Genomic DNA, 25924 nt, shown 5'->3' with positions numbered 1-25924 from the left:
TGTTGTTTGTCAAAGCGAAGCCTAAGGACTGACTAGGATAGGCCATCAATTATTCATATACAAGTTGTAGAAAATTAAAACAAGTCCACAAAAGCCAAAATACTACCTTCATTATATCCTGTGTCAGTTTAGAAACATCTTTGAATGCTATTGGGCAAGGATTAGACAAAGTGAAGGCAGGTGTCAAGGACATCATACATGAGGAAAGCAAAAAGCCATTTTTTTTTTAAAAAAAAAGCCATTTTTAAAAAGACAGGAATAGGCCAAAATAGTTGCCAAAGGAAACTCTGACGCTTGGCTTCTAAACATAAATAAGGTGAATAGTAGAAATGAAGTAGAAGAGTTGAATAGAAGATTTTAAAGGGTGCCTTGAGAAAACTAATGTATTAGAATGTGATAGACCAAGATCTGGAGTTAAAAATTCAGTAGGGAAGTGCATGCTTAGAATTTCTCAAGCTGAACTGTCAAAAGAATCAGTCTCTGTCTTGGTGGAAGTGCCATCAAAGTGCTCCTTGAAGACAAGGATGGTGAAACTTCCTCTTACATACTTTGGGCATGTTGTCAGGAAAGGTAAATCCTTGGAAAAATATGTCATTCTGGGAAAGTTGAGGATCAGGGGAAAAGTGGAAGACTGTTAGATGGATTGACACGGTTAGCTATAACAGAACATGAAAATGTCACGAAATAAGGCTCAAATCTGTTGTTGATTGGTTCATTCTATAAGTCTTCAACTGGACGACACCTATTAACTGCAACAATAATATACAGATGACAGATGAAACAAACTCATAGCTGACCCTCCACCAAATTTTCAGGGGCAGTAAATCACATGGGAGGAGACTGGCAGTTTTTCTTCTGTTGAGCAATGCTGCATTTGAACTACATGCCGTTGGATTAGCTGTACAACTCCTTACCACTAGAGCTCCCTGCTAACAGACCTCTGACCTAGGCCATCGAAGTTGCCCACTGCTTGCAAATGCCAAACAATAAATAAGGAAGACTAATGGAAGCATGAATCATTTTCATTATGGTGTTGGTGGTGAAATTTGCCAGAATAATAGATCTCTTGAAAGAAGTACAGCCAGAAGACTCGTTAGAAGCAGTGACGGCAACATTATGTCTCACATGCTTTGAACATATTTTCAAGATAAACCAGTCTGTAGAGACATGTCGTTGAAAGAGACCCTCAGCAAGCAGGATTAAATATAGCAATGATTATGAGGATGGCACAGGACTCAGCATTCAAGATATCAAAGGATATATTGCTTTGGGCAGATTTGTTGCAAGATACCTCTTTTGAGATTTGTTCTATTATTTTAGTACAATTCAGGCCATGCATGGTCATTCCGATCACTTGCTCTGCATCTGAGAGTTGGACAGTGAATAAGGATTACAGAAGAATTATTGACATCTTTGAGATATAGTGTTAGAGAAGAGCACTGAACATCCATTCCATGGATGGCCAAGAGAACAAACAAATTATTATGTCTTGGAAAGGGTACAGCTGGAGTGCTCTTTGGAGCTTCAGATCACATACTTATACTTTGGGTATGTTCCTAGGAGGGGCTATTCCTTAGAGAAGGACATGATGCTGAGAAGGGTTGAGGGTTGAAAAAGGAGAAGACGACCGTCAACGAGGTGGTTTGACACGGTGACTGCTGCAGTGGGCCCTTGTATGTCAGGAAGTGTGAGGATGGCATAGGATAGGACAGGGTTCAGGTCTTCTGTTCGTAGGGTTGCTATGAGTTGTACTCATGTACTTAACACAGTGACTGCCACAGTGGGCTCTAGTGTATCAGAAAGGCGTGAAGATGGCACAGGAAATGTAAGGTCACTATGAATTGTACTTGACGGCACCTAACAATAATAATTGAAACAATAAAAATTTTAAGTTAAAAAAAAGGCAATTTAGATCAATTGACAATATAACTACAAAATAGTAGCAAAATCATGGAATATAAATTCACAAATGTTTAAATATTACATGATGTGAAAAAAGTTATCTTAGTAATATATTCTCATTTCTTTGAAGATAACCATGCGTTAAATTCATACGGACTTTATTGTGTAAAAAAATACCGTAATGAAGGTCAGAATTCTAAAGAAATCTTGTCTGCTTCTGGATGAATGCAGTTTTGTCAGTTTTCTGAAAATGTTAATAAATGTGTGAAATGATGATAAAGCATTTAGGTTTTTTGCCGTTGGAGTTGTCCTTTAGATAGACTAATGTACTACCACTGATCTGTATTTATCAAAGTTCTCTTAATTTATGTTTTAATACCTTTGAAATGTGAAATTGTGTCTTTAATAAATTTTTTATAGAATTTAAAAAAAATACACAAATCTAGAGAGAAGAATTGAATGGACTCTTTATTTTCACCAGTGTTGACAGTTATCGACACATAGTCGGTAGTAGGGTTTATGGGTTTTGGGGGTTTTTTAAAAAAAACTGTTCTCTCACTCCTAGTCATTCTGATTTTTTTTTTTAGGCAAATCAGACCATTTTATTTATAGTTGGTATGTATGTTACAATCAGTATAATTGTGAAAACCTATCCCTTTAATTGTTGCAGGACACCTTGACGTTTAGGCCATGGCGACTATAGAAGAAATTGCACATCAGATTATTGAACAACAAATGGGAGAGGTATGTCTGCTTTGTATCTCATTCCCTGACTCACCAAATGTTCATGACTTAGACTAAGTATAGATGATATATTTTAGAGATAGCAAGATTAAGATACCTGATTTTTACATAGCTTTCATTCTCCTGAGAGGTAGTCGAATACTCAATCACAGTAGAATACAATCAGTACTGAGATAGATAATTATAAAGTGTATAGTGCTTGCTTCAGCAGCACATATACCAAAATTAGAATGATACAGAGATTAGCATGGCCCCTATGCAAGGATGACATGCAAATTTGTGAGGTGTTCCATATGTTTAAATCCTGTTTTGGAGGGTACACTAAAAGGCCATGAGTAAAGTAACCAATAGCAATATTCCTGGACACAGTGGACAAAGACATAAGGATAAGCATTTTGCCACTATAATATCCTATATACTTAAAGTTGAATTTGAGCAAAGAAATAAATCAATGCCAGATTAAAAAAAGAATTGGAAAAGTGTATAAAGCACAAAAACCCTCAAACTGAATGCCGAGGAGCTAGGCATTTAGAACCAGCTCATCACTGACGTTCCAGCAAGTTTTCAGAGACTGTAAATTGCCTTTGAAATTTATAGAGAGGAAAGGGCCTCTTTTTTTGCCTCAGGGATCACAAGAATGGGGCTGGGTAGAGCAAGATGAGATATGTTCATGGGGTTGCTGTGAGTCATAACACAGAAAGAAAACGGTTTATAGTCATAGAAACTTGAGAGTGGTGTCTCGGTCTTGGTCAGGGGATGCTTTTAAGAAAGCAAAATCTTAGACCAGAATTGATGGGCAAGGTGTTAATTGATACCAGTAGAAACAGTTTTGTTTTCTAAATGGCCATACATTTCTTCTTGGTAAAACCAATTATATCCAATTCATTCCAGCTCCTAAGACAAGTGGCTTTTAAAACAACAGTCTCTAAGGCTGTAATCTTTATAGTAACAGATTGCTAAATCTTTCACCCAGAGTGCCTGGTGTATTAAGACTGTTGATATTTCAGTTAGCAGATGACTACTTGAACCACCATGCCACCAGAGCACCTCATTTATTGATATAGGGTCCCTTTCAGAAAGTCAGAGAGGAGGAAACCAGTTTTTCTAATGCTTACAGTGTTACTTGCCATTTTAGTTTTCAAGTGTACATTAGAATTTTCCAGGCTCTTCAGTAGCTATCATCTGAAGATGTTATATGATGAAATGCATCAGAATTTAAAAGGTCCACATAACTCACTGAGCCCTTATTTTTCAGATGACCAGTATATGTTACAATATCATATATGGCTCAGAGATCTGTTTAAAGTCCAAGGTTGTTGTTAATGTGCCGTCAAGTTGCCTTCAACTAATAGCGACCCTATGTACAATAGCCCTAAACTCTGACCTATCCTGTGCCAATCTCACCATCTCCAACACACCTACCCCCATTACCGCAGTCACTGAATCAATCCATCTCATCAAGGGTCTTCCTCTCCTGCGCTGTCCCTCCACCCTTCCAAAGCATGATGTCCTTCTCCAAGGACTGGTCCCTCCTTGCAACATGTCCAGAGTATGTCAGACGAAGCTTCAGAATCCTTGCCTCCAAGGAGCAGCCTGGCTTTACCCTCTCCAGGACAAATCTGTTTGTTTTCCTAGCAGTCCATAATATATTTAATACTCTTCTCCAAAACCACAGCTCAAAGGCATCAATTCTCCTTCTATCATCCCTAGTCATTGTCCAGCTCTCTGATGCATGGCAAGTGATTACAAAGACCATGACTAGTGGATTTTAATACAATTTTAGGTTCTACATTGCAGCTAACTTTTATTTAAAAAAAAAAATTAATTTATGCCAGTTTGTATACATTGTTTTTCTGCAGCTAACCTTTAAAGAATCATGACATATTGAAATTTAGTGTTCTACCAAAGAACCTCTTCAGCGTTTTAGAGAGGCACCTGACCGCAGACTTACCTAATTCAGTATGTCTCCTGATTTCCTGACTACTGGATCCAAGGGCATTCATTGTTGATCCAAGCAAGATGAAATCATTGATATCAATCCTTTCTCCATTTGTCACACTGGTCCTCTGGTAAGGACCTTTGTTTTCTTGATTCAAGTGTAATCCATACCAAAGATTGTAGTTCTTGATCTTCTGCAACAAATGTTTCATATTCTCATAGGCCCTGGTCTTTTAAGTAACCCACTTTGCAACAGAAAGCTGCACAATGAATAAGGATGACAGAAGAAAAATTGATACCTTTGAGTTGGGTGCTAGAGAAAAGTGCTGAATATCCTGTGGGCTGTGAAAAGAACAACAGATACGCCTTGGAAATGTGAAACCAGAGTGCTCCTTGAAGGCAAAGATGGTGAAGCTTCATCTTTTATACTTTGGACATGTAGGTAGGCGAGGCTGTTCATTGGAATGATAGATCATCCTTACAAAGAGAGCAAAACTGCCAATAGGATGGATTGACACAGACTTCCACACTGAACTCCAGTGAATAAATGATGAGAATGGCATAGGATAGGCAGGGTTGAGGGCGGCTGTTCGTAGGGTCATTATGCATTGTACTCAACAGCACCTAACAATAACATTTTTTCTTATGGAAAGTCATTAAAGTACATTTTCACCCAATAAATGAGTAAGGTTACATTTTTCTTCATATGTTGCAACCTGACAACATATAATAAATTGAATAAAAAATTAACTATGAAAAGCTAGCTGTGTTCCATAATAGTGCCAGACATTGGAAAAAAATCAGATTCATTGTCATTGAGTTGTTTCTAACTTAAGGTGAAGCTCCTTCTGGTTTCCAAGACTTTAAATCTTGATAGGAGAAGACTAGCCATGTTCCTCCCAGCTAGTGGTAGATTCAAACCAAAGGTCCATGACAGTTTGGTTAGCAGAGCAACATGCTGTGGAATACACCATTAAAACTCTTAGGCATTAAAGAGATTGGCAAGAAATGTAAAACAGTGCCGCCCTCCCACCTACGTATTTTCATGCAGGAAAACAACAAAAAATGTTTTTCTTTTAAGTAAATGACACACTTAAACTTCTCAGTTTTAATTTTATAATGATGACTCTAGGCAGCCAGACAAACAAAGGGGCATTTATGCCTCACTAATTTTTTTCAGGTTTAAAGTGTCCCAAAGAACTGCTTCTATGGTTTCTTTCTTTTTCCTCTCTGTTAAAGGTCATACAGATTATCATAGTTATCAGTTACTATAGTTACTCTGCATGAGTATCCTTTACTCAGCTAAGCAAAATGTTATATTTGCTTCCTGAGAGAATCTAATAATGTTTTCTGTAAGAAATAAAAGTGAACCTTTTTTTGTCTTTTATTTGCAATGAATATTAATGAGAGAAATGGTTCTAAGTGAAACTGACAATAGCTTAAACTATGCATGTCAAACTTGGTGATAAATGATTTGATTTCAAGTTACATTGAAAATTGCAAAAATTGTCAAGGTGATAAGAAATTACTTGATAGAAATAACCATATAAAGTAAAATTGACAGTTGTTAAAACTATACCTAGAAAAAATAAGACATAGTGGAAAGAGTTGTCACCAAAGGGAAAAAATGACTCAAGGAATGTTTTGTTCTGTGTACATATGGTCGTCTTAGTCAGATGACTTTTATATAGACTTTTTAAAAAGATTTTCTACTAGTTTATTTACAAAATTCAGATACATTGTTTATATAGACTCTTAGCAATTCTCAGTTCAATTTGAGTAGTGAAGCAGATTGTTTTAAATTCTATATGGATAAAATATTGATAATTTTAAAAAAATGAAACACTTTAACTTTACCATTTTAAAAAATGAATCCTAGGATTAAACTGGCAATAGTAAAGTTACTCTAGAAATACTTGTTCCACAACTAAAGTCTTCAGTGCTGGGATCCAAGCCAAATGCCATCAAGTCACACAAGCCTCCGTTGGGTTTCTAAGGCTAAATCTTTACCAGAGGAGAATCCCCTTTATTCTCCCAAAGAACAACCAGGAGACTTAAACGGCCAACCTTGCAGTTTAGCAGCCTGATAATATTCTTCACTGCATTGCCAGGATAGTTCTGTTTACTGGTGAACTTGTTCTTCCCAGACTACTCTATGATAGTACATGGCATTACTGTTTTCGTAGTTCCTCAGACCAAAAAGACATTTTTTGTAGGCCAAAAATTTCATAGTACTTGATTCTTTTCTTTATAGTCTGCTTCCACTTTTATCAGCACATCTGTCACCTTTGCCTTCAAAAATCTGAATTCCAGTGTCTCTTCACTCCCTTTCTGTTCCAGGCTATTGTGATTTCTTTCTGGTATTTCTGAAAAGTGTCTTTTCTCTCTCCTCGCTGTATTTTTGAATCTTCAGAATTGTCTTATACTAAGACTATAATAGTATTTTTCAAAGACCCTACCAGTCGTTGTTCCAAACCTTCCAGGCGGTTTTCCATTTCACACAGTAGGAAATTCAAACATTTGCATGTCCTGTGAAATTCTTCAATCAAAAGACAGATTGCATTGGGGAAATGTGCTATCAAGGACCTCACTGGAATGCTAACTAATGCATGGATGTCCGTTTTCAAGATTTACAGTGTTTCTGATCCAAGCCATGGTATTTTTCAATTTTTTCCTATGCATCTGAAAATTGAACAATGAATAAGGAAGACCAAAGAAGAATAGTTGCCTCTGTATTGTGGTGTTGGGTTAGAGTATTAACTATGCCATTTGCTGCAAAAAGAACAAACAAGTCTGTCTTGAGAGAAGTGCAGCTGGAGTGCACCTTAAAGTCACACTTCATCTCACGTGCTTGGGTGTTTTTTTTCAGGAAGAACCAGTCTTGAAGAGAGATCATGCTGGGAAAGGTAGAGAGTCAGTGAAAGAAAGGAAGATCCCCAACAATGTGGATTGACACAGACTATCACAGTGGATTTGAGCACAAGAGAGACAGTGAGAGTGGTGCAGGAAAAAGGGCATGGTTCACATTTGTTGATCATAGGTATGAGTTGTAGTCAACTCAGTGGCACCTAAGAAAACAGCATGAAGTCCTACATAAGCTGTGGTGTTCATAGTGTGTAAGGAGATGGACTGCTAACCCAAAGTCTGCACCTCTCTGGTGATTTGATTCCACTAGTGGCTCTATGGAAGAAAATGTGGACAATTTCCTCTTGTGCAATTTACAGCCTTAAAAAATGTGTGGAAGGGTCAGCTATGAGTCAGGACTTAGGAGACAGCAATGAGTTGAGTTACTTGAGGTCTTTATGATTTGACCTGCAGCTGTTACTTAAATCCTTCTCTGCCTTTTTTCTGTTATACAGCTCTCTTTTGTTCTTGGTGCCTCAGATATGCCACACACATTCCCCTTGTGCCTCAGCGTCCTCTTACATGTTATTTCTTCTCTCTGAATGTTTTCCACTTGGTAATCCTAAACCTCTGTGGAAATTTAAGGCTGTGCTTCCCTCAGCTCAGTGCTGTTGAGTCAGAACTGATTCATAGCTGACCCTCCACTAGGTTTTCAGGAATTGTACACATCGAGGAGGACATTGCCCGTCTTTGTCCTGCAGAGCATCTAGTGGATTTGAATATTTGAATTGCTAGAGAACCACCTCCTTTGAGTTAGCAGCATAACTACCTAGTAACTACCTAGCCATTAGGCTGCCAGTTTTCCTACACAGCTTGCTTCTTTCCTTCCTTCCCTCCCTCCCTTCCCCTCTCTCTTCCCTTCTTTCTTCCCCCCTTCCTTCATTCTTCTCTCCTTCTCTTCCTTTCTCTCCCTCTACCTTTGCCTGCCTTTGTTTTTCTTCATGTTTGTTATTGTCTTGGGTTGTTGTTTGTTTATTTTTAAATCTGTCTCTCCCCCACTGATAATGAAAGCTTCATGGTAGCAGTGATTTTGTTTCCCTGACTGCTATATCCTAGGACCCAAAACAGTTCTTGGCTTCTAGTATCTGTTTATCCAGGAGCTTTCTTTCAAAATGGAAGAAAGAAATCAAAGTAGTGAGGTCACAATTTTATTATTTTGCCTTCATATATTTTTTTGCCTTCATTTTTTTGTATAGTTGTTTTTTCTAACAGTACAGAATTTTGCTCTTTCAAAATGTGTTTATGTGCTATGTTGAGATAGATATATAAAATGGTATACTTATCTAGCTTTGTCTGAAGACAGAAAATTTCATTATTAAGGTAAAAAAAGGTTTATTAAGTGCTTACTAACTACATATGATTTTGTAAGATTGTTACAGAGCAACAAAGTGGCCAGAAAATCCAAATCGTGACAGGACTTGATCATAATACACAAGGCAAGCAGTTCATTCTGACCAATCACGATGGCTCTACTCCAAGCAAAGTCATACTGGCCAGGCAAGATTCCACTCCAGGAAAAGTTTTTCTCACAACTCCAGATGCAGCAGGAGTGAACCAGTTATTTTTCACAACACCTGATCTCTCTGCACAACACCTCCAAGTACGTAACTCTCATCTTATAATTTAAAAACATAAGTGTAAGTCCTGCTGTTAAGATCTTACATATGTGTTAATTCAGTTATTGTTGTTGTGGAGTACTGTTGAGTTGGAACTTACTCATAGCTCACCGTCCGGCAGTTTTCAGAAGCACTTAGTCACACAGGAGGAGATGGCCCATCCTTCTCCCACAGAGCAGCTGGTGGCCTCAACCCGTGTGCCCTTGGGATTGCAGTGCAGCTTCTTGCCACTAGGCCACCAGAGCTCCCTAATTCAGTAGGGGGGAAAGTAAACCTTCATAAAATTGATGGTGATTGCCCTCTTCCTAGTGTAATTTTTATACAACCCTATACTTGGGATGGTTATTTTTTTTTTACCCATTCTGGAGAAAAGGAGTTAATAATAGATTTAGCTGTTTTATAGAATTGTTAGAAAGGCTGAAGAAAAAAATCCTAGGATAGGCTTCCCTGATTAACTGTTTTAGCATGTTCTCCGAGGCCTGCTGCTTCTACATAATTGAAAAATTGCCATATCAGAGGTGTTGTCTGCAGCTCAGTTTCCAGAACCGGCCTGCCTGTGACAGAAAGGAAGGTGCCAAATTAAGCCAGTGCTACAGCTTCCACCTTCAGTGCTTTCACCCACGTTGTCACTGACTTAGGACATACTCTGCTCTTCTGTTTGCAGCATCTTCTTCAGACTTCACTTTGGAACTCAAGACAGTATTGTAGATTCACTTTACATAATTATGATTTTTGTTAGTTAGACGTTATGCTTCAACAAACCAGTTTCCCCTTTGACCCATGCATGCTTTGGTAATGTGAAGATAGTCACATTGTGGATAGTTATGCTTGAGCATAAATACAATGCACCATTAGGTTTGCCCTCAGAGACTCTATTCTAGAGGAGAATTTACTTTAAATGATGTTAGGAATTATGATGAAAAACTGATGAAAGAAAACTACTCTTGAGGAGCTTCTCATTTCTAAAATAGTAAAAAATATTGAAGTTTTATCTCTGTTTCTGGATTAAATTTTGTTCTTCTGGTGATCTAGAGATAAGGAGCTGGAATGTAATCCTAAAGGCACCCAGTTTGAATCCACCAGCTTCTCTGTGGGAGAGCGATGAGCAGTCTCCTCTCATGCAGATGACTGCTTCTGAAAACTCACTGGAGGGTCAGCTATGAGTTGATTCCAGCTCAGCAGTGCACAATATCATTTACGTTGTTTATAGGAACTGCTAAAGTAAATAGACTTAATATTTTTTTTAAAAAATTACAGATTTACAGAAAAATTGGATGTATGGTTATCCCTCACCCTGCACACATACAATTAACATTTTATATTGGTGCAGTTCACTTAAGTATTGAGTGAATGTAGTACTGCTCACTGAAAAATGAGCCCTAGAGATGGAGTTGTTAAGTGGTCAACTGCTAAGAGGTCAGCAGTTCGAATTCGTGAAAGAGGAGATGTGACATTCTACTCTTGTAAAGATTTCAGCCTTGGAAACCCTACAAGGCAATTCTATCCAGTCCTGTAAGGTCACTTTGAGTTTAAATCAATTCAGCAGCACACAACAATAATGTTATTAACTAAAGTTTTGGTGGTGGTGGTTTATGGTGTTGTTTTTGTATTTTGTTTTTAGATTTCCTCGGTTTTTACTAAATTTTGGGGAGCCAGAATCCCATCTAGAATACATTAACACGTTTTCATTTACAAGGTCATGACAAGTTTTGAAGACCTTAATAGGGTGTCAGGAAATGTGAAGATGGCACGGGATAGGACAGAGTTTGAATCCGCTGTTCACAGGGTCACCATGAGCCATACTCAACAGCAGTAGCTTACAAGATTACTAGTCAAGTTTATTGTGGAGTGCTTTATTATGGGACTTTGATGTTTTTCTTTGTTTAGATGGGGGTTGTAGATAATAGGGCCAAAAATAGTGTCAGTGTTGAGTACTGTCAAATTGGAACCTACCCATAGCTGACCCTCCAGCAGGTTTTCAAAGCCAGTTTAATTACATGGGAGGATTGCCCATCTTTCGCATATGGAGCAGCTAGTGGATTTGAACTTACTTCCTTTGCGATTGCAGCACAGCTTCTTACCAGTAGGCCACCAGTGCTCCATTGTTGAGAGCAGAAAATAAGAGAAATAACATGCCATCCTGTCACAGTGCATTAAGTATAATGATTTAAGTACTTAAATCAGGGTCATTTATGATTGATGATGTTGATTTTAAGCATTTAGCTGACACAGATTACTTCACTGTAAAGTCATTCCTTTTAAAAATATTTTTCAGTTATTGATAGGTGGCTATTTTATAACTCTTCTCTGTAGCAGGAAAAAAGAAAACATGTTAAAATGGAATTCTGAACTAGGAATCAAATAATTTGATTTTTAATCTTTTGAACAAAAATGGAATGTGGGCAAGTCTCATAAGTTCTCAAAATTTCTTCTGCCCTTATTACTGACAATAGCTATGCAACTAAGAGATGTTACGATATTTATAGAAACTTTCAAAGAACATCTAATACCAGGACGTTTTGGTTATTTTCCCCAAAATTTTTATTAAAGATTTTATTGATTGAGAAGAAATAATACCACAGATAACCCTATAAGGGATAATAATTTAAGAGACTTTAAGAATTTAAATATTTTAACTTTTTTATTTATTATTTAAATACTTAACTTCTTAAGTCAGTATTATTCCTGAAGGGATTTACACCCCAAGTGAAGAAAGAATCTATAGTAGAAAATTTTACTTTGTAATTTGTTTTAAATCAGAGGGGACGATGTTTACTAAATGCATATCACTCTTAATTGATGATTTGAAGATTAGAAGAAACTGATGAGAAAGTTGAAAAACAGCCTGAAGAAGGAACTAGTATACCTTAAGTCTAATCTTTATGACTCTGTGGTGGCCTAGTGGGTAAGGAGTTAACAGTGGTAACCAAAGGCAGGCTTTTTGTTTGTTTTTAGCTTTTTTTGGTATCGTTATGGGGTTTTTTTGGTTGTGTACCATAAAATCTGATCCAATTGGCACAGGAAGAGATTGCCCTGCGAAGCATTTGGTGGATTCACAGCATGTTCCTTGGAATTACAAGGCAGGCGTTTTGAATTCAGTCTACCAACTGCTTCATAGGAGAAAGATGAACACTTTCCTCACATGTGGTTTTCAGCCTCTGAAAACTTGTTAGAGGATCAACTATAAATTGGTTCTGACTGAACAGCACATAACAATAATCTTTATATGATTAAAAGAATCTAAATAATTTGGTCAAGGGTATTCTACTTTGCCTCAGTTTTTGTGACTGACTTGCTAACCTTGATAGACTGCGTCTGTACGCTCAACTCCTGCATCAGAGTCAAATTAGTTCTTTAATGAAACTTTTCAGTCTTTGTATAATCATATTTGTTTTATTTAAACTAATTACACCAATAAAACTTTTTAAAAAAATAACTCTTTTTCTACATTAAAAATTAAGGGTTATAATTTTATGCCGTTCCATAGCATTGACATGATTCAATCATGCCATTCCATGTGCAAATTGTGTTTTCTTCAAAGACAAATGTTATATTAAGATTGATTAAATACTATAAAAACTTATATAAAAATTTAACTTACACTGGAGAATTAGATGGTTGTAAAGCATTGGCACATGCCTCCTGTATTGTATGCTGGATAGTCTGATTATGTTAATGAAAGTATTACATTAAAAATAAAAAATGTTTAGTTTTTATAATATATAGAGAGCTCAGGATTTAAGAATAAGTTTTAAAATAAAGTTTAAAAAGAACATTCTTTTGATTTTTCTTGACAGAATAATACTGTTGTAACAAGTTTTATTATTTTGCTTTTTAGCTCTTAACAGATAATTCTTCTCCAGATCAAGGTCCAAATAAGGTTTTTGATCTTTGTGTAGTATGTGGAGACAAAGCATCAGGTAACTTTAAAAATAACCTCCTACTTGTAACTTTAAAAATAACTTCCTCCTTATATTGTTATAATAATTGTCTGTCATATTTCTTCAGTTAAAAGTAAAAAGAAAAGGATTATGTAGTGTTTAGAGTAAATGTGTTCGTAGCGTCTGATCACTTAAAAATATTTTCTCACTTGAATGCAATTTAATTGGTCTTTTAAGTGGCAATGGTTTTATCTTTTTAAAACTAAACTAAGGGAAAAGATTTTTAATATGAAATCAGATTTTTTGTCCAAGAAATCATTTAAAAGTGAATTGTGATTCTTAATAATTATTAAGTACTATTCTGATTCTAGGACTGAAGAGTAAGTTTAGTTTATGAGTTGGGGAGAAAACTCTGGTTGGCATTCCTTACTGCTGACGGGAACTCTGTTGGCTTTGTCTGTAGAGTGTTGGGCTGTTAACTCAAAACCCACTTGCTCCTTTCCTCTGGAGATCCAAAACAAAGTTATGTAGGAGAATGATGGGCATTCTCCTCTCATGATTTACAGCCTTGGAAACCAGCTCACTAAGCAAGCATTTCTCAAAGCCTATCTTATTTTAGTTACTTTAGAGCAAAAGTGCTTACTTTTGTCCGTGTGTGTATCTGTCCTGTCTACAAATGCCAATGGGATGTAATTTCAGGCTACACTTATTTTCTTTTACTCTTCTGTCTTTTCCACACTTCATTACAAATACTTCCTGTCAAGCTTTTTCCAGGGTGTACTTGATTTCTTAAGAAATACACAAAAGTAGGGAGCTCTGATGGTCTAGTGGCAAGAAGCTGCTCTGCAGTCTCGAAGATGAGTGGTTCGAATCCACCAGATGCTCCCCTGAAGGAGGAGGGGCAGTCTCCTCCTGTGCCAGTCAAATCTTATTTGACCGTAAACAAGAAAAAGAAAGAAGGAAGAAAAATAAAAAAACAATACACAAAAGAAATGGTTGTGCAATGATGGGTTAACCTAAATAAGGCAGATCCCTCCAGAAATTTCAAAAGTAGAAATCAAAGATAAGAGAAATCCCATTTTTTTAATACTACCTGGCATATTGCATTTATAACAGGAGCTGCTTCTGGAGCATAGCCTTCAAAATAAAGTACATGCTTTACAATGAATAATAAAACTGTAGTTTCTGATTGATAGTAGAAGAGAAAACAGTTTTATTTTAAATAATGCAACTGTGGATTCTTTTGTTCTTAATTTTTCTGTGCTTTTGTTAAGATCACTTTCAAATGTTAAAAAAACTCACTTTTTTATTTATCAGAGAATAGTTGTTTGCTTTTCTGTTTAGTGACAACCGAAATATTTTCATAAACTCAGAAGTGTAAGACTTTTGTATTTTGTTGTATAAAGAGAAGTAATGGATGTGTTTCATTTCTGTCGTATAAGTAATTTTTATTTACTTAAATGTTTTTTTCTTTAGGGCGTCATTATGGAGCAGTAACTTGTGAAGGTTGCAAAGGATTCTTTAAAAGAAGCATCCGAAAAAACTTAGTGTATTCATGTAGAGGATCAAAAGACTGTATTATCAATAAACACCATCGAAACCGCTGTCAGTACTGCAGATTACAGAGATGTATTGCATTTGGAATGAAACAAGACTGTATGTATTAAGAGAGAAGATACTTTAAAATATTCAGGAAAATGGAAGTATATTAACAGTTTCCTAAGATGATAATAACTAACAGGGATTGAGCATTCGTTATGATTGACACTTTTAATCCTGTATTGTAACTTGTACATAGCAGTTCCTCAGTTATCTTTCTACTTTTGCATAAATAAAACCTATCTTACTCCAAGTCACAAAACTAATAAGTGGCAGAATTTATATTTTAAAACCTAGCAGTCCCCCTTCCCTTAAAAATGCATATTTAACAGCTACACTATACTATAGCATAACAAGGTCCTTGAAGTAAAATTCTTATAAAGAGAAGTGTTACCTATAGAGGCCGTGAAATTGCATTTTTTTCCCCCTCTAAAATCTTCCTGCCCTGTTTATAAAAAGATCTCACTATTAAATTCTTTTCAGATGATTAAATTTCTCTTCATTGTTTGAAAACATTTGTGTGTATGTATGTATGTAAAGAATTTCGTAACTAAAGATTGATCATTATCTTGGCACTTCAGGTAGAGTAAGCGTGTCTCCCATTAACAGCAATACTAATCTAGATTTTATAGTTATGCTTTATATTTGCATTATAATACAAAAATACATATTTTTATAGCTGTTCAATGTGAAAGAAAACCCATTGAAGTATCCAGAGAAAAATCATCGAATTGTGCTGCATCAACAGAAAAAATCTATATTCGAAAAGACCTTCGAAGCCCACTAGCTGCAACTCCAACTTTTGTAACAGATAGTGATACAGCAAGGTATAGTAAAAAATTAATTAAGTAGCTACTTCTTTGCTCTTCTTTGCAGTGAAACTAAAGCTGTACTTATCTGTTACAGGTCAGCAGGACTCTTAGATTCGGGAATGTTTGTGAACATTCATCAGTCTGGAGTAAAAACTGAGTCAACTATGCTGATGACACCAGATAAGGTGTGTTTGATTAAATTAACTTAAAACATAAAATTTTTATGTTTAAAGTTTTTCCAGTTCTTTCGTCTCCGACATTAATATGACCATTTGACTTCATCATAAAAGAGTTCTCAATTACGATTTGCCCTCCTCTTTTTTCCAGCATAAGTTAGGCCTCTTTGGTACACAAGGTCATTATTCCACTAGGACAATCCAGAGTTTCAGTGTGAAAATGCTAAATATTTAGTAAGTCTTAAAGTTTTCTTTCATCTTGAAATAAATTTCCCAGAGAAGAGCTCATAATGATTGTAAAATATTTTTATTCCTTTTATGCTCCCCTACAGATTGTGAAGTACCAAAATAAGTAAAAACCTTTTGGTAAAGAGAAATTCTTTACTCACACCACTCAAAATACTCAAGATTGAGTATGAATGAGATTGTAACAGTGGCATGTCTGTAGGGAGTTCTGATTCTAACCCAAAGATGACACCTTTCTACTATTTTGAATCCATTAGTGGCAATCTTCTCCCCTGCATATTACAGTGTCCTGAAAACCCCCTGGACAGTCAGCTGCTTGTCAGTTCCACCCTGACAGCAGTGAGGAAATGTGTGAGTGTGTGTATCCAAGTCCTTTGCGTTATATTAAATATTGGAACAGTTTTTAAAGTTACATTGTGAAATTTTAGGAAGATTAGTGTTTTACCTTATGATGTGATCTGGCTCTTTATAACTTTAATAAGTTTATTCACCTTAGGTATTGCTAGATTTGTTATTTACGATATTCTCTATACCACCACCCTGCAGAGACTCCAAATATCTAACCTCATGTAGACAGGGACAAAGCTGGAGGATTCACACTTCCTGATTTTAAAACATATACTAACCATAATCATAACAGCCTGATACCTGGTGTAGTAGTAAAGACATGGACAATACAAGTCCAGGAATAAACCCATAAATCTACTGTCAGGTGATTTGGCAAAAAAGCTAAATGTATTCAATGAGAAAACAATCTGTTGAATAAATAATGTAGGAGAAAATAGGTTTTCCACTCATAGAAAAATTAAATATCATCTGTGTCTCATCTGACACCATTGACAGAAAACAAAAACAGATTAAAGACATAAATATTAAAACCAACTTTCATAAAATTCTTAAGATTATGGGGACAAGGCTTTTGGGCCTAGTTTTTAGCAATGGTTTATTGTATTAATAAACATGCAGATAGCAGAAGACAAATCTTTGGAACTTCATAAAAGTTAAAAAACTTATTTGTAAAAAAAAAATTAAAATACGCAATCAACTGGGAAAGTACCTTCAGAGACCAAACATCCAGTAGGAATCTATTAACTAAAACATGTTTCTGCATCTGCGTGTGTATATTTAAAAAAAACACCCCAAACCACCCAAAAAGCAGCCCAATTGAAAAAAAAAAAACCAAGCCACTTTGTATAGCAGTGATTATTGCAGTGCTATTGACAGTAACCAAAAGGTGGAAGCAGCCAAATGCCTATGAATTGGTAAGTAACTTGTGCTTTATCTATGCAGTAGGCTACTACTTGGCAAGTAAGAGAGTCTTAAGGTAGTCCTGAGAAGTGTTGAGATAAGGTACTCTATGGATGAAGCATGAAGACATTTTCACAAGTGAAATAAGTCACAAAAGAAAAGATGCTGTGTTGTCTCATTTAGGAAAAAAAATGAGTAGATACAGAGAGATGAAAGTTTATTAGTGGTTGCCAGAGATGAGGAAAGGGGCAGTTATTTCTTATGAGGTTTGGTTTTATGGTAATGGAAAATCACTTTGGCTAAGTAAGGGTACATTTCACAGCCAGTTATTGTATGGGTTTTTACTAAGTTGTATGCCTATAGAAAAATTGGCTTGGGCAAAATTGTGTGATACCTGTGTTTATAATAACTACCCCATAAGAGAAGAGAGTGCTTAGGCTGATTATTTATAACCAAATGCCCTATGGTATTTGGTTTGAAGGTTTTATTGTTGTTATGTGTTGTCAAGTTGAAGCTTTATGATCATAATAATTTGGGTTAATTGGCCTACTATTTCCTTTAGTGCTGTAAAAAAGAGCCAGGACTACGTGGGGATGGCCATATCTGAACCTTTTCCAGATTCATAAAGGGTAACTGTCCCCATCAACAATATTAGCGACATAAAACCAATTCCCAAAATGTCAGACATGTCCTCCACTCTCCCTTCTTTTTCTCTACTTGCCACAACACCAATTTCGTTGCTGTATTAGGTCCAAAATGTGATGCAAGAACTCACAGACCACGCAGAACCATGTTGGGGAAGTTAGAAGTTTATAATCCAGATTAGTAGCAGAATAGAATCAGAACAACGTCTGAAATGGACATGCAGGTACCTCAGCCTTGAGGTTTTAAACTAGTGTTACAAAGTCTAAGTCCTTCGCATATTAGCTTGCCACTCCTATTTCTCCAAGATGTCGAACAAATTAGGGCAAAGTCTCTTAGCTTACCTCTGGTTCTGTCCATTGAGGGGGTGGTGGTAGCAGTCCTATCTCATGTTGATTCTCTGCTTTGGTCACAGTTTCTGCTGCAGTAAATCTAGCTGGTGCACCAATGTGTGGTCCTGAAGGACGTCTACTGCATTCCTCCTTCATTGTTGTTGCTGGAATGGCTCAGATTTATTTGTGAGACTACCCAGTCCCCTTGTGGATTGGTGACAGTCTCTTTGTGGATGGGCTGACATGCCCTATTTGCATAATTCTGCCCATACACATGCCTGAGTCAAGCAAATTCCATGTGTGGAAAAGCCATATTCAAAGATAAACTCCCCATACTCTTCTATTCTGTTTCATTGTTCTTTGCATATTGCCTGGTATTTCTGTACTCACCTGGAGTAACAAGGGGAGGAGAAGGGAAAATAAAATATTTGGCTCATTAACCAACAGCTCAACAGCTCTCTTGAACAAAAGACAAGAAGAATGGTGCCCTGCTATCACTACCATTTACTAATATCTACAATCAACAGCTTTATTGACCACAAGAGCAGAATGGTGTCCCCCTACCATTACTCAATGGTTTGAACAAAGATTTTAAAGAAGAATACTAATTAAAAGAGAAAATTCAGAACACAATTTCATATTCTCAAGGAGTCCAGCATTTCTGACACTACAGAGGCTGGATGAACACCTGAAACTATTACTCTGAGATAATCTTTAAACATTAAATCCAATATCCCCTGGAGTCTTAAAACCAAACTGAAGTTTAGCTTCACTGATAGACTTTCTTGTCTTGAGTATATTGTTGTTTTAAGATTTGTCTTTGTGGGATCAAAATGATAAGAGCAGCTTGGAAGTTTAGATTAGAACCTTAGGAGTATTTAGTTAATGAGGGTGGAGCAACTCAGAAAGCAAAACAAAAGTGAGAGTGATAGTGCAACTTGAATGTAATTCATTTCACTGTATTGTACATGTGGGAAATGTTGAACTGATGTTTGTTTTGCCATGTAATTGCAATTTAAAAAAAAGTTAAAAATACTGTTTCTTAAAAATGTTAAAATGGGCGAGCTCTGGTGGCCTAGTGGTGGGAAGCTGTGATGCAGTCCCAGAGTCAAGCAAATTCCATGTGTGGAAAAGCCGTATTCAAAAATAAACTCCCCATACGTTTCATTGTTCTTTGCATATTGCCTGGTATTTCTCTACTCACCTGGAGTAACAAGGGGAGGAGAATGATTGAATCCACCAGATGCTCTGCTGGAGAAGGAGGGACAATCTCCTCCTGTACCAGTCAGATCTGATTTCATGGTACCCACAAAAATAAATAAATAAATAAAAAATAGAACTATTTAAAAAAACCTGTTAAAATGGTTACGTCTTTGTAGCTATATGTATGTATGTATATGTTTATTACAATAAAAAATATTTCCTTTTTTACTCATGTATTTGAAGCCTGTTTAAAGTAGTGGTTAATAGCATGGTCTTTAAAGTCAGGCAAACCTTACTTCCCATTCTGGCTTCGTTTTTTTCTTACCTGAGTGAACATGAATAATTCCCCTTTCAGTGGTACGGATATGGCAATTTCTGTTTCACAAGGTGAGGTTTATATATGTAACCACTCAGTAATAATGGGATTTTTCACTAAATAATTCTGGGATAATTAATTAATTGGAATGTCAAAAACCAAAATAAACCTGTACCAGTTTAGACTGACCATATAATGCCAAACGTTTGTACAGCTGTAATTTTTATTGAAGTACAGCTAACATGTTTTGGAGTTTGTTGTTGGTAGGTGCTCTTGAGTCACCTGCAGTTCATAGTGGCCTTGTGACTCAGCGGCACCTAACAACAGTGGACAGCAGATAGGAATTTTGCCCTATTCTGTTTTGGAGTTTAGGAGACCTAAACTTTCAAGATACATTCTCAGTGTTTAGAAATGTGAGCAAAGGAATGTAGAGCTTATACTTTCACTGTCATTCCACTGCAGAATGATTTGTGGGCCTGAACTGACTTTTCTTTTTTTTTTTTTTTCTAAAATTATATTTTATTAATTTTCATAAAAATTTACAGAGATTTTGGGATTCCATTCATTCATTGTTGCACTATTCTCTCTACCCTCCTCCCAGTTTGTTCTTGTCCAAATGCCACAGTGCTTGTCAAAGCCAGTTCTGATTAATCTCCTTTGTCAGTGTGTCCTTTGCCATTCCCTATCACTCCTCCCTGAGAGAGACTTCACCCTGAGTCATAAGGAAAAGGGGATGGCGTATTCTCTTAGCTACTTCCTGCTGAAAAGGGACGCTGTGGGTTTCAGGGTGAAGATCTCTCACTACTCTAAAGGGCCCCTTTGGCAGTAGGAAACACATAGATTTTATGGAGATTGATTTTGGAATTTAGATGCACTCTTATTGATTGTGCTTGGCCGTACATGTTCATATCCTTGAAGATGTATCATGGGGGTGTTGCAACCTAGAAGACACAAATTTGACTAACAAGTTATAAGTACATGAGTCCAAAAATTATGGAAAAGTAAAAGAAAAGATTCTTTCATTGTTTTACAAACACTCCCCCAGGTCCCCTCCACCATGCAGCCCTCGCTCTAGTCTCCTGTGATGACAGAAATACCCAGTTATATATCTCTTTTAAACAGTTCTCTCCCTCCTCTGTTTCAGTGCAGTATACATTATTGAACCCATCTTACTCAGTCTCTCCCCAACCCCAAGGACAGTCCCATTCTACAACAGTGGCATCATGTAATACTTGTCCTTTTGTGACTGGGATATTTCACTCAGCATAATGTTCTCCAGAGTCAACCATTTTGAATAATATTGCATGAGTTCCTTATTTTTTAATGCAGCATAGTATTCCATTGTGTGAATATACCACAGCTTCTCTAGCCATTCGTTTGTTGATGGGCACTTAGGTTGTTTCCAACTCCTTGCTATTGTGAACAAAGCTGCAATAAACATGGGTGTGCATATATCTGCTTGGATGTCAGCTATGGTCTCTTCAGGGTATATTCCCAGTAGTGGAATTGCTGGGTCAAATGGTATCTCTATTTGCAACTTTTTGAGAAAGCGCCATACTGCTTTCCACAGGGGTTGCACCATTTTACATTCCCACCAACAGTGAATCAGGGTTCCATTTTCTCCACAACCTCGCCAGCATTTGTTGCTTGCTGTTCTGTTAAATTTTGCTATTTTGACTGGGGTGAAATGATATCTCATAGTTGTTTTAATTTGCATCTCTCTTAGGGCTAGGGATTTTGAGCATTTCTTCATGTGTTTGTTAGCCATCTGAATGTCGTCTTCGGTGAAGTGCCTGTTCATATCCTGTGCCCATTTTTCTATTGGATCATTTACCTTGTTGTGGTGCTCAAGTATTTAATAAATTCTGGATATAAGTCCCTTATCTGATATGGTATTACCGAATATTTTTTCCCAGTCAGTGGCTTCCCTTTTTACCCTACTGGAGAAGTTTTTGGATGTGCATAGGGATTTGAGTCTTAGAAGGTCCCATTCATCTATGTTATCTTCTCCTGGTTGTAGGTTTTCCAGGATACTGGGAAGACTGTTTATGTTGTGGATTAGGACTTCTAGTGTTGTTCCTAGCTTTTCTGTAATGAATTTTATAGTCCTTGGTTTTAGTCCTAGGTCCATGATCCACCTTGAGTTGGTTTTTCTGAACTGACTTTTCAGTTAGCACCAAGTGCTTAACCATTGCTCCACCAGGGCTCTATTAGTGTAGAGCAAACAAATAATTTCATTGTTCCCATCCCCAAAGTCAAGTTTCACATAAGGAATTAATACACAAATGAAACATCAAGGGAGTGTGTTAGGATTAAGAACATTAAAGTCAAAACATCCATAAAGGAAAGTAGTAATAGGAGCTGGTTGGCCAATCCAAAGGCGTGTGGCTCAAATCTCCAAGCTGCTCCATAGGAGAAAGATGGACAGTCTCCTGGATGGTCAAATAGGAGTTGCTTCAAACTTGAAGATACACCACTGCATCACACACAACCTGTAGATGCCAATTTTAGGGATTCTTACATAATTAGAACGAGATCATTTGAATATTTTTAAAAGAATAACTATTAGATTAAAATATATAGAGCTTCTAAGTGATTCTCAGGGAAAAATGTATCATCATTAGAAATTTCTAGGCTAACTACTCTGAAAATTGATTTCAAGCTGTTTATCTCCCTTTCTTGTACGAACTAAATTTCTTTGTAGTAAGAATCTTAGAGAACATTCTTAAATAAAAGAATTTGAGCTCATTAGGAAGAAGGTAGATGTGAATAACCTCCATTGACCTTGTGTTCTATTGAGTTGGGTCAAGCTGACCCTCCTCAGCTGGTTTTCAGGGGCAGTTAATTGCATCTTTCTCACAGAGCAACTGGTGGATTTGAACCACCTACCTTACATACAATAAATGAAATGTTGCCTAGTTTGCATCAACAGGTCCTCAGTCCATCTTACCAAGTCCTCACTCACCCTTGATCTACTTTACTAAACATGTTTCTGCTTCAGCAATTGATACTCCTGAGGCAAGTGAGCTGGACAGTATTCTATTGGAATCTGTACCGTTTTCATTAGCTAATTTTTAGAAGTGAGTCATCAAATCTTTCCTCTTCATCTTAATGTGGAGATTGCACTGGAACCTGTCCACTTTTAGTGACACTGCTGGTACTTGAAATACCGTAGTGGCATAGCTTCCAGCATCACTTTATGCAAGCCACCATAGTAGGACAAATTTGACAAATAGGAAAAAATATTTTTTAATTACTAGGAATAAAAACTGAAGACATAGAATAAGCATCATGTAACCAAAGACCAAAGTGTTTGAAAGATGAGATTTCAGATCAGAAAAGGAACATTGGTCAGGTAACCAAGCCAGATTTCACTTTTCTCTCCTCAGCATTTAGTATTTGCTATGACTTGTCATTCACTAACATTAGTTTAAACAACTTTATAATTTGCATAAGTTTAGGAAGTATAATTGTCAGAATTTAATATTGAATAGACTGAACAGCTAATTTAACATCCTATTTTAGAGGAAGTGGATAAATATTAGCTGGTAAGTGTAGCTTTCCTTGTACACTCATTTTTACATAAATATTTGAGAAATTCACCTGGTGATTTTAAATTTCTATTTTTTACCAAAGTAGGTCTTAACAATCAACTCTTTGATTTTACTTTCAAGGGTTCATATATGATAAGAGTACTTTTTTAATACTTCAAAATTGGGAATTGGATATTTCACATTTAACTAATACTTCTCATTTCATTTTCCCTTTTTTTAAAGGTTGAATCATGTCAGGGAGATTTGAGTACCTTGGCCAGTGTAGTTACATCATTAGCAAATCTTGGAAAAACTAAAGATCCTTCTCAAAATAGTAATGAAATGCCTGTCATTGAAAGCCTAAGCAATGGTGATACATCTCTCTGTGAGTTCCCAGAAATGCAAACAAATGGTGATGTTTCAAGGTAATGTCTATTTTAATCTGGAATGTTACTCACTTAAGTGGCCTTTACTATTCCTTACAATGTTTTTATATTGAAAATTATAGAAATTTAAAAAGCAACTGTTAATTCCCTTTTAAGACTAAAGCCTTGTAATTTTAGTTGGAAAAACTACTTTCTATGTGAAAACATTTTAAATGTTAGAAATCTTAAAATTAAGGATTTGTTTTTCTGTCAAAAGGGGTTTTTTAGGTCTAATAAAGAGGATAGGTGTGTCAGACAGAAAGGTTGGCTCAGGATAGAGCAGGGTTCAAGCGATTGTACCACACATAACAATAACAACAATATTTCAGATGTTTGGTTTTTTCCAAGTTTTTTCTTTATATTTCTTTCCCCCCCCTTGTATGCTGTCAAGTCAGCTTTTTCCATGTGTCTGTTTGTTATTTAAATATTGCAGAAACAATTTAAGAGTACTTCCTTGAACATAAGATTTTCAGAAATTCTGGAGAGAAGCTATTTGTTAGCCATTCTGATTGTAAATTTCTGTAGTTGAACTGTAGTTCTGTAACTATTATATGTTTTAATATCTATGTTTTAAGTCAGCATAAATTGTTACTCTTGTTCCTTCTGAATAATTTCAATGTCAGATAATTTTTTAAAACATTGTATTCACATCAACCTAATTTTTACTCCTTAATATATAATTTTAAAGAGATTTAACAGCCTTTTGGCAACACATTAATATGACTTTATAGTCATTGATTTTATATATATCTAGTATTTGCTGCTTTTGGGAGGGGCATTTGATATCAGTAGGTTTTAATTTACTAAACATTTTTGGGCTTTAATCTTAATTTTAGAATTTTCGTTTAGTTGTAGAAGTTGGTTAAGCCCTCAGCTTGAGATTTCTTTTTACAGGGCATTTGACACTCTTGCAAAAGCACTGAATCCTGGAGAGACCACACCCTGTCAGAGTTCAGAGGGCGTGGAAGGAAGTGTACACTTAATTGCTGGAGATGCAAGCATAAATTACATCGAAAAGGAAGGGCCACTTCTCAGTGATTCGCATGTAGCTTTCAGGGTATTTCCTCTATATTTTTAAATTTTTTTTTTTATATGTTACCAGTTTTATTTTAGTCTTTAAGAAAATGGAAATGTAGTCATGTGCTTTTAAAGTCAGAAACATCGCAGTCAAATTTCAAAAGAGCAGCTGTGCTATATACGTCTAGCTACAAAAAAAGTTTCTCAATTTCAGTTACAATAGCAAATAATTAATAGATAAAAACTAATTTTTAGCGTGTTTAAAGTATTTGTATTCATGTTGTATTTTGTTTTAAACTTGCTATATGTTTTCACTATTTTGAAAGAAAGATTTGTTTATAATTTTTATTTTCCAGACTCTAATTACATTGGAAACAAAGCTTATTGATTGCTAGAAAGTAGCAACTATATAATCCAAGTAATGTTTGAATCAGAGCTGTAGATGTACTGACCATTGAGGCACTAATTAAAACCTTTTCTGTTTCTATCTCTCAGTTTAACCAGGTTGAATCTTTGCTCTGTCTGCTATTGGCATTTGTATGCAAAGTGATTGAAAGTACATACAAATTTTCCAGTAACGGTATAATGCTGTCCTGCAATAGCCAAGTGTAATTGCTCATAATTATACTATAGATTTTTAATTTCCATGGATATATTTAATGAAAGTATGCACAGCCTCAAATACACATATGTCTTTGGTAGAAATCATGAAGACAAAAAAATAATTAACATTAGCCAAAACTTCATATGGTAAAATTTGTGCTATTTATAACTTTGGCTTGATAGAACTAGCCACAAAGAAAGTTCACAATGACTTAAATGATGATTCCAATCATTTGGTATAGTTATTAAAACATATCAGTGAAACCAAACTTTTATAGAAGTTTACCAAAGATAGTAAAAAAAGGATTGGAAATGTTTTATTGCATGGCATAGAAAAAAACTAATGAATAATAATTAGGATAGGCAATGGGAATAATTCATGTCACCCTAAAAACTAATGGTAGTCTGCTTGCTTTGGTAGCACATATACTAAAATTGGAACGATACAGAAAAGATTAGCATGGCCTCTACACAAGGATGACATGCAAATTCATGAAGCCTTCCATATTAAAAAAAATAATAATAATGGTAGCAACTATGGACAAGGATGGAACAAAGGAAAACTAAATTTTCTTGTTGCTGTATCTTATTCTAAAAGGTCTCTTTTTCCCCTCAATTTTATTTTCTGCTTTTGGGTTTAAATAGAGGGGAAGTATTATAGATATGATGGACATAGAAGGATTCTTGGCAAGGGGAAAAGGACTCAGTTCTTCTAGAAAGCAGAAGTAAACCATCTTTCCATTGTTCAATTTGGTCTTCTGTGGCATTGAGCCTTTCCAGTATTGTT

At 36.0% G+C, this 25924-nt stretch overlaps 1 protein-coding gene across 1 annotated transcript in view; it reads left to right on the top strand.

Moving 5' to 3' along the window:
* Nucleotides 1-2591: 2591 nt before the first annotated feature.
* Nucleotides 2592-25924, top strand: part of NR2C1 (nuclear receptor subfamily 2, group C, member 1) — a 42582-nt gene continuing 19249 nt past the window's right edge. Inside the window, exons 1-8 of the mRNA XM_006888487.1 lie at nt 2592-2646; nt 8858-9088; nt 12943-13024; nt 14462-14641; nt 15264-15411; nt 15491-15581; nt 23336-23517; nt 24412-24574. Of these exons, the coding sequence (XP_006888549.1) occupies nt 2593-2646; nt 8858-9088; nt 12943-13024; nt 14462-14641; nt 15264-15411; nt 15491-15581; nt 23336-23517; nt 24412-24574 (1131 nt within the window). The 5' untranslated portion in view covers nt 2592. The remainder of the gene's footprint in view (nt 2647-8857; nt 9089-12942; nt 13025-14461; nt 14642-15263; nt 15412-15490; nt 15582-23335; nt 23518-24411; nt 24575-25924) is intronic.

This window comes from Elephantulus edwardii, unplaced genomic scaffold, assembly GCF_000299155.1.
Source record: "Elephantulus edwardii isolate Elephantulus edwardi_28Jun2011 unplaced genomic scaffold, EleEdw1.0 scaffold00068, whole genome shotgun sequence".
Classification (NCBI taxonomy): domain Eukaryota; kingdom Metazoa; phylum Chordata; class Mammalia; order Macroscelidea; family Macroscelididae; genus Elephantulus; species Elephantulus edwardii.
This window is presented reverse-complemented; position numbering and strand designations above follow the sequence as displayed.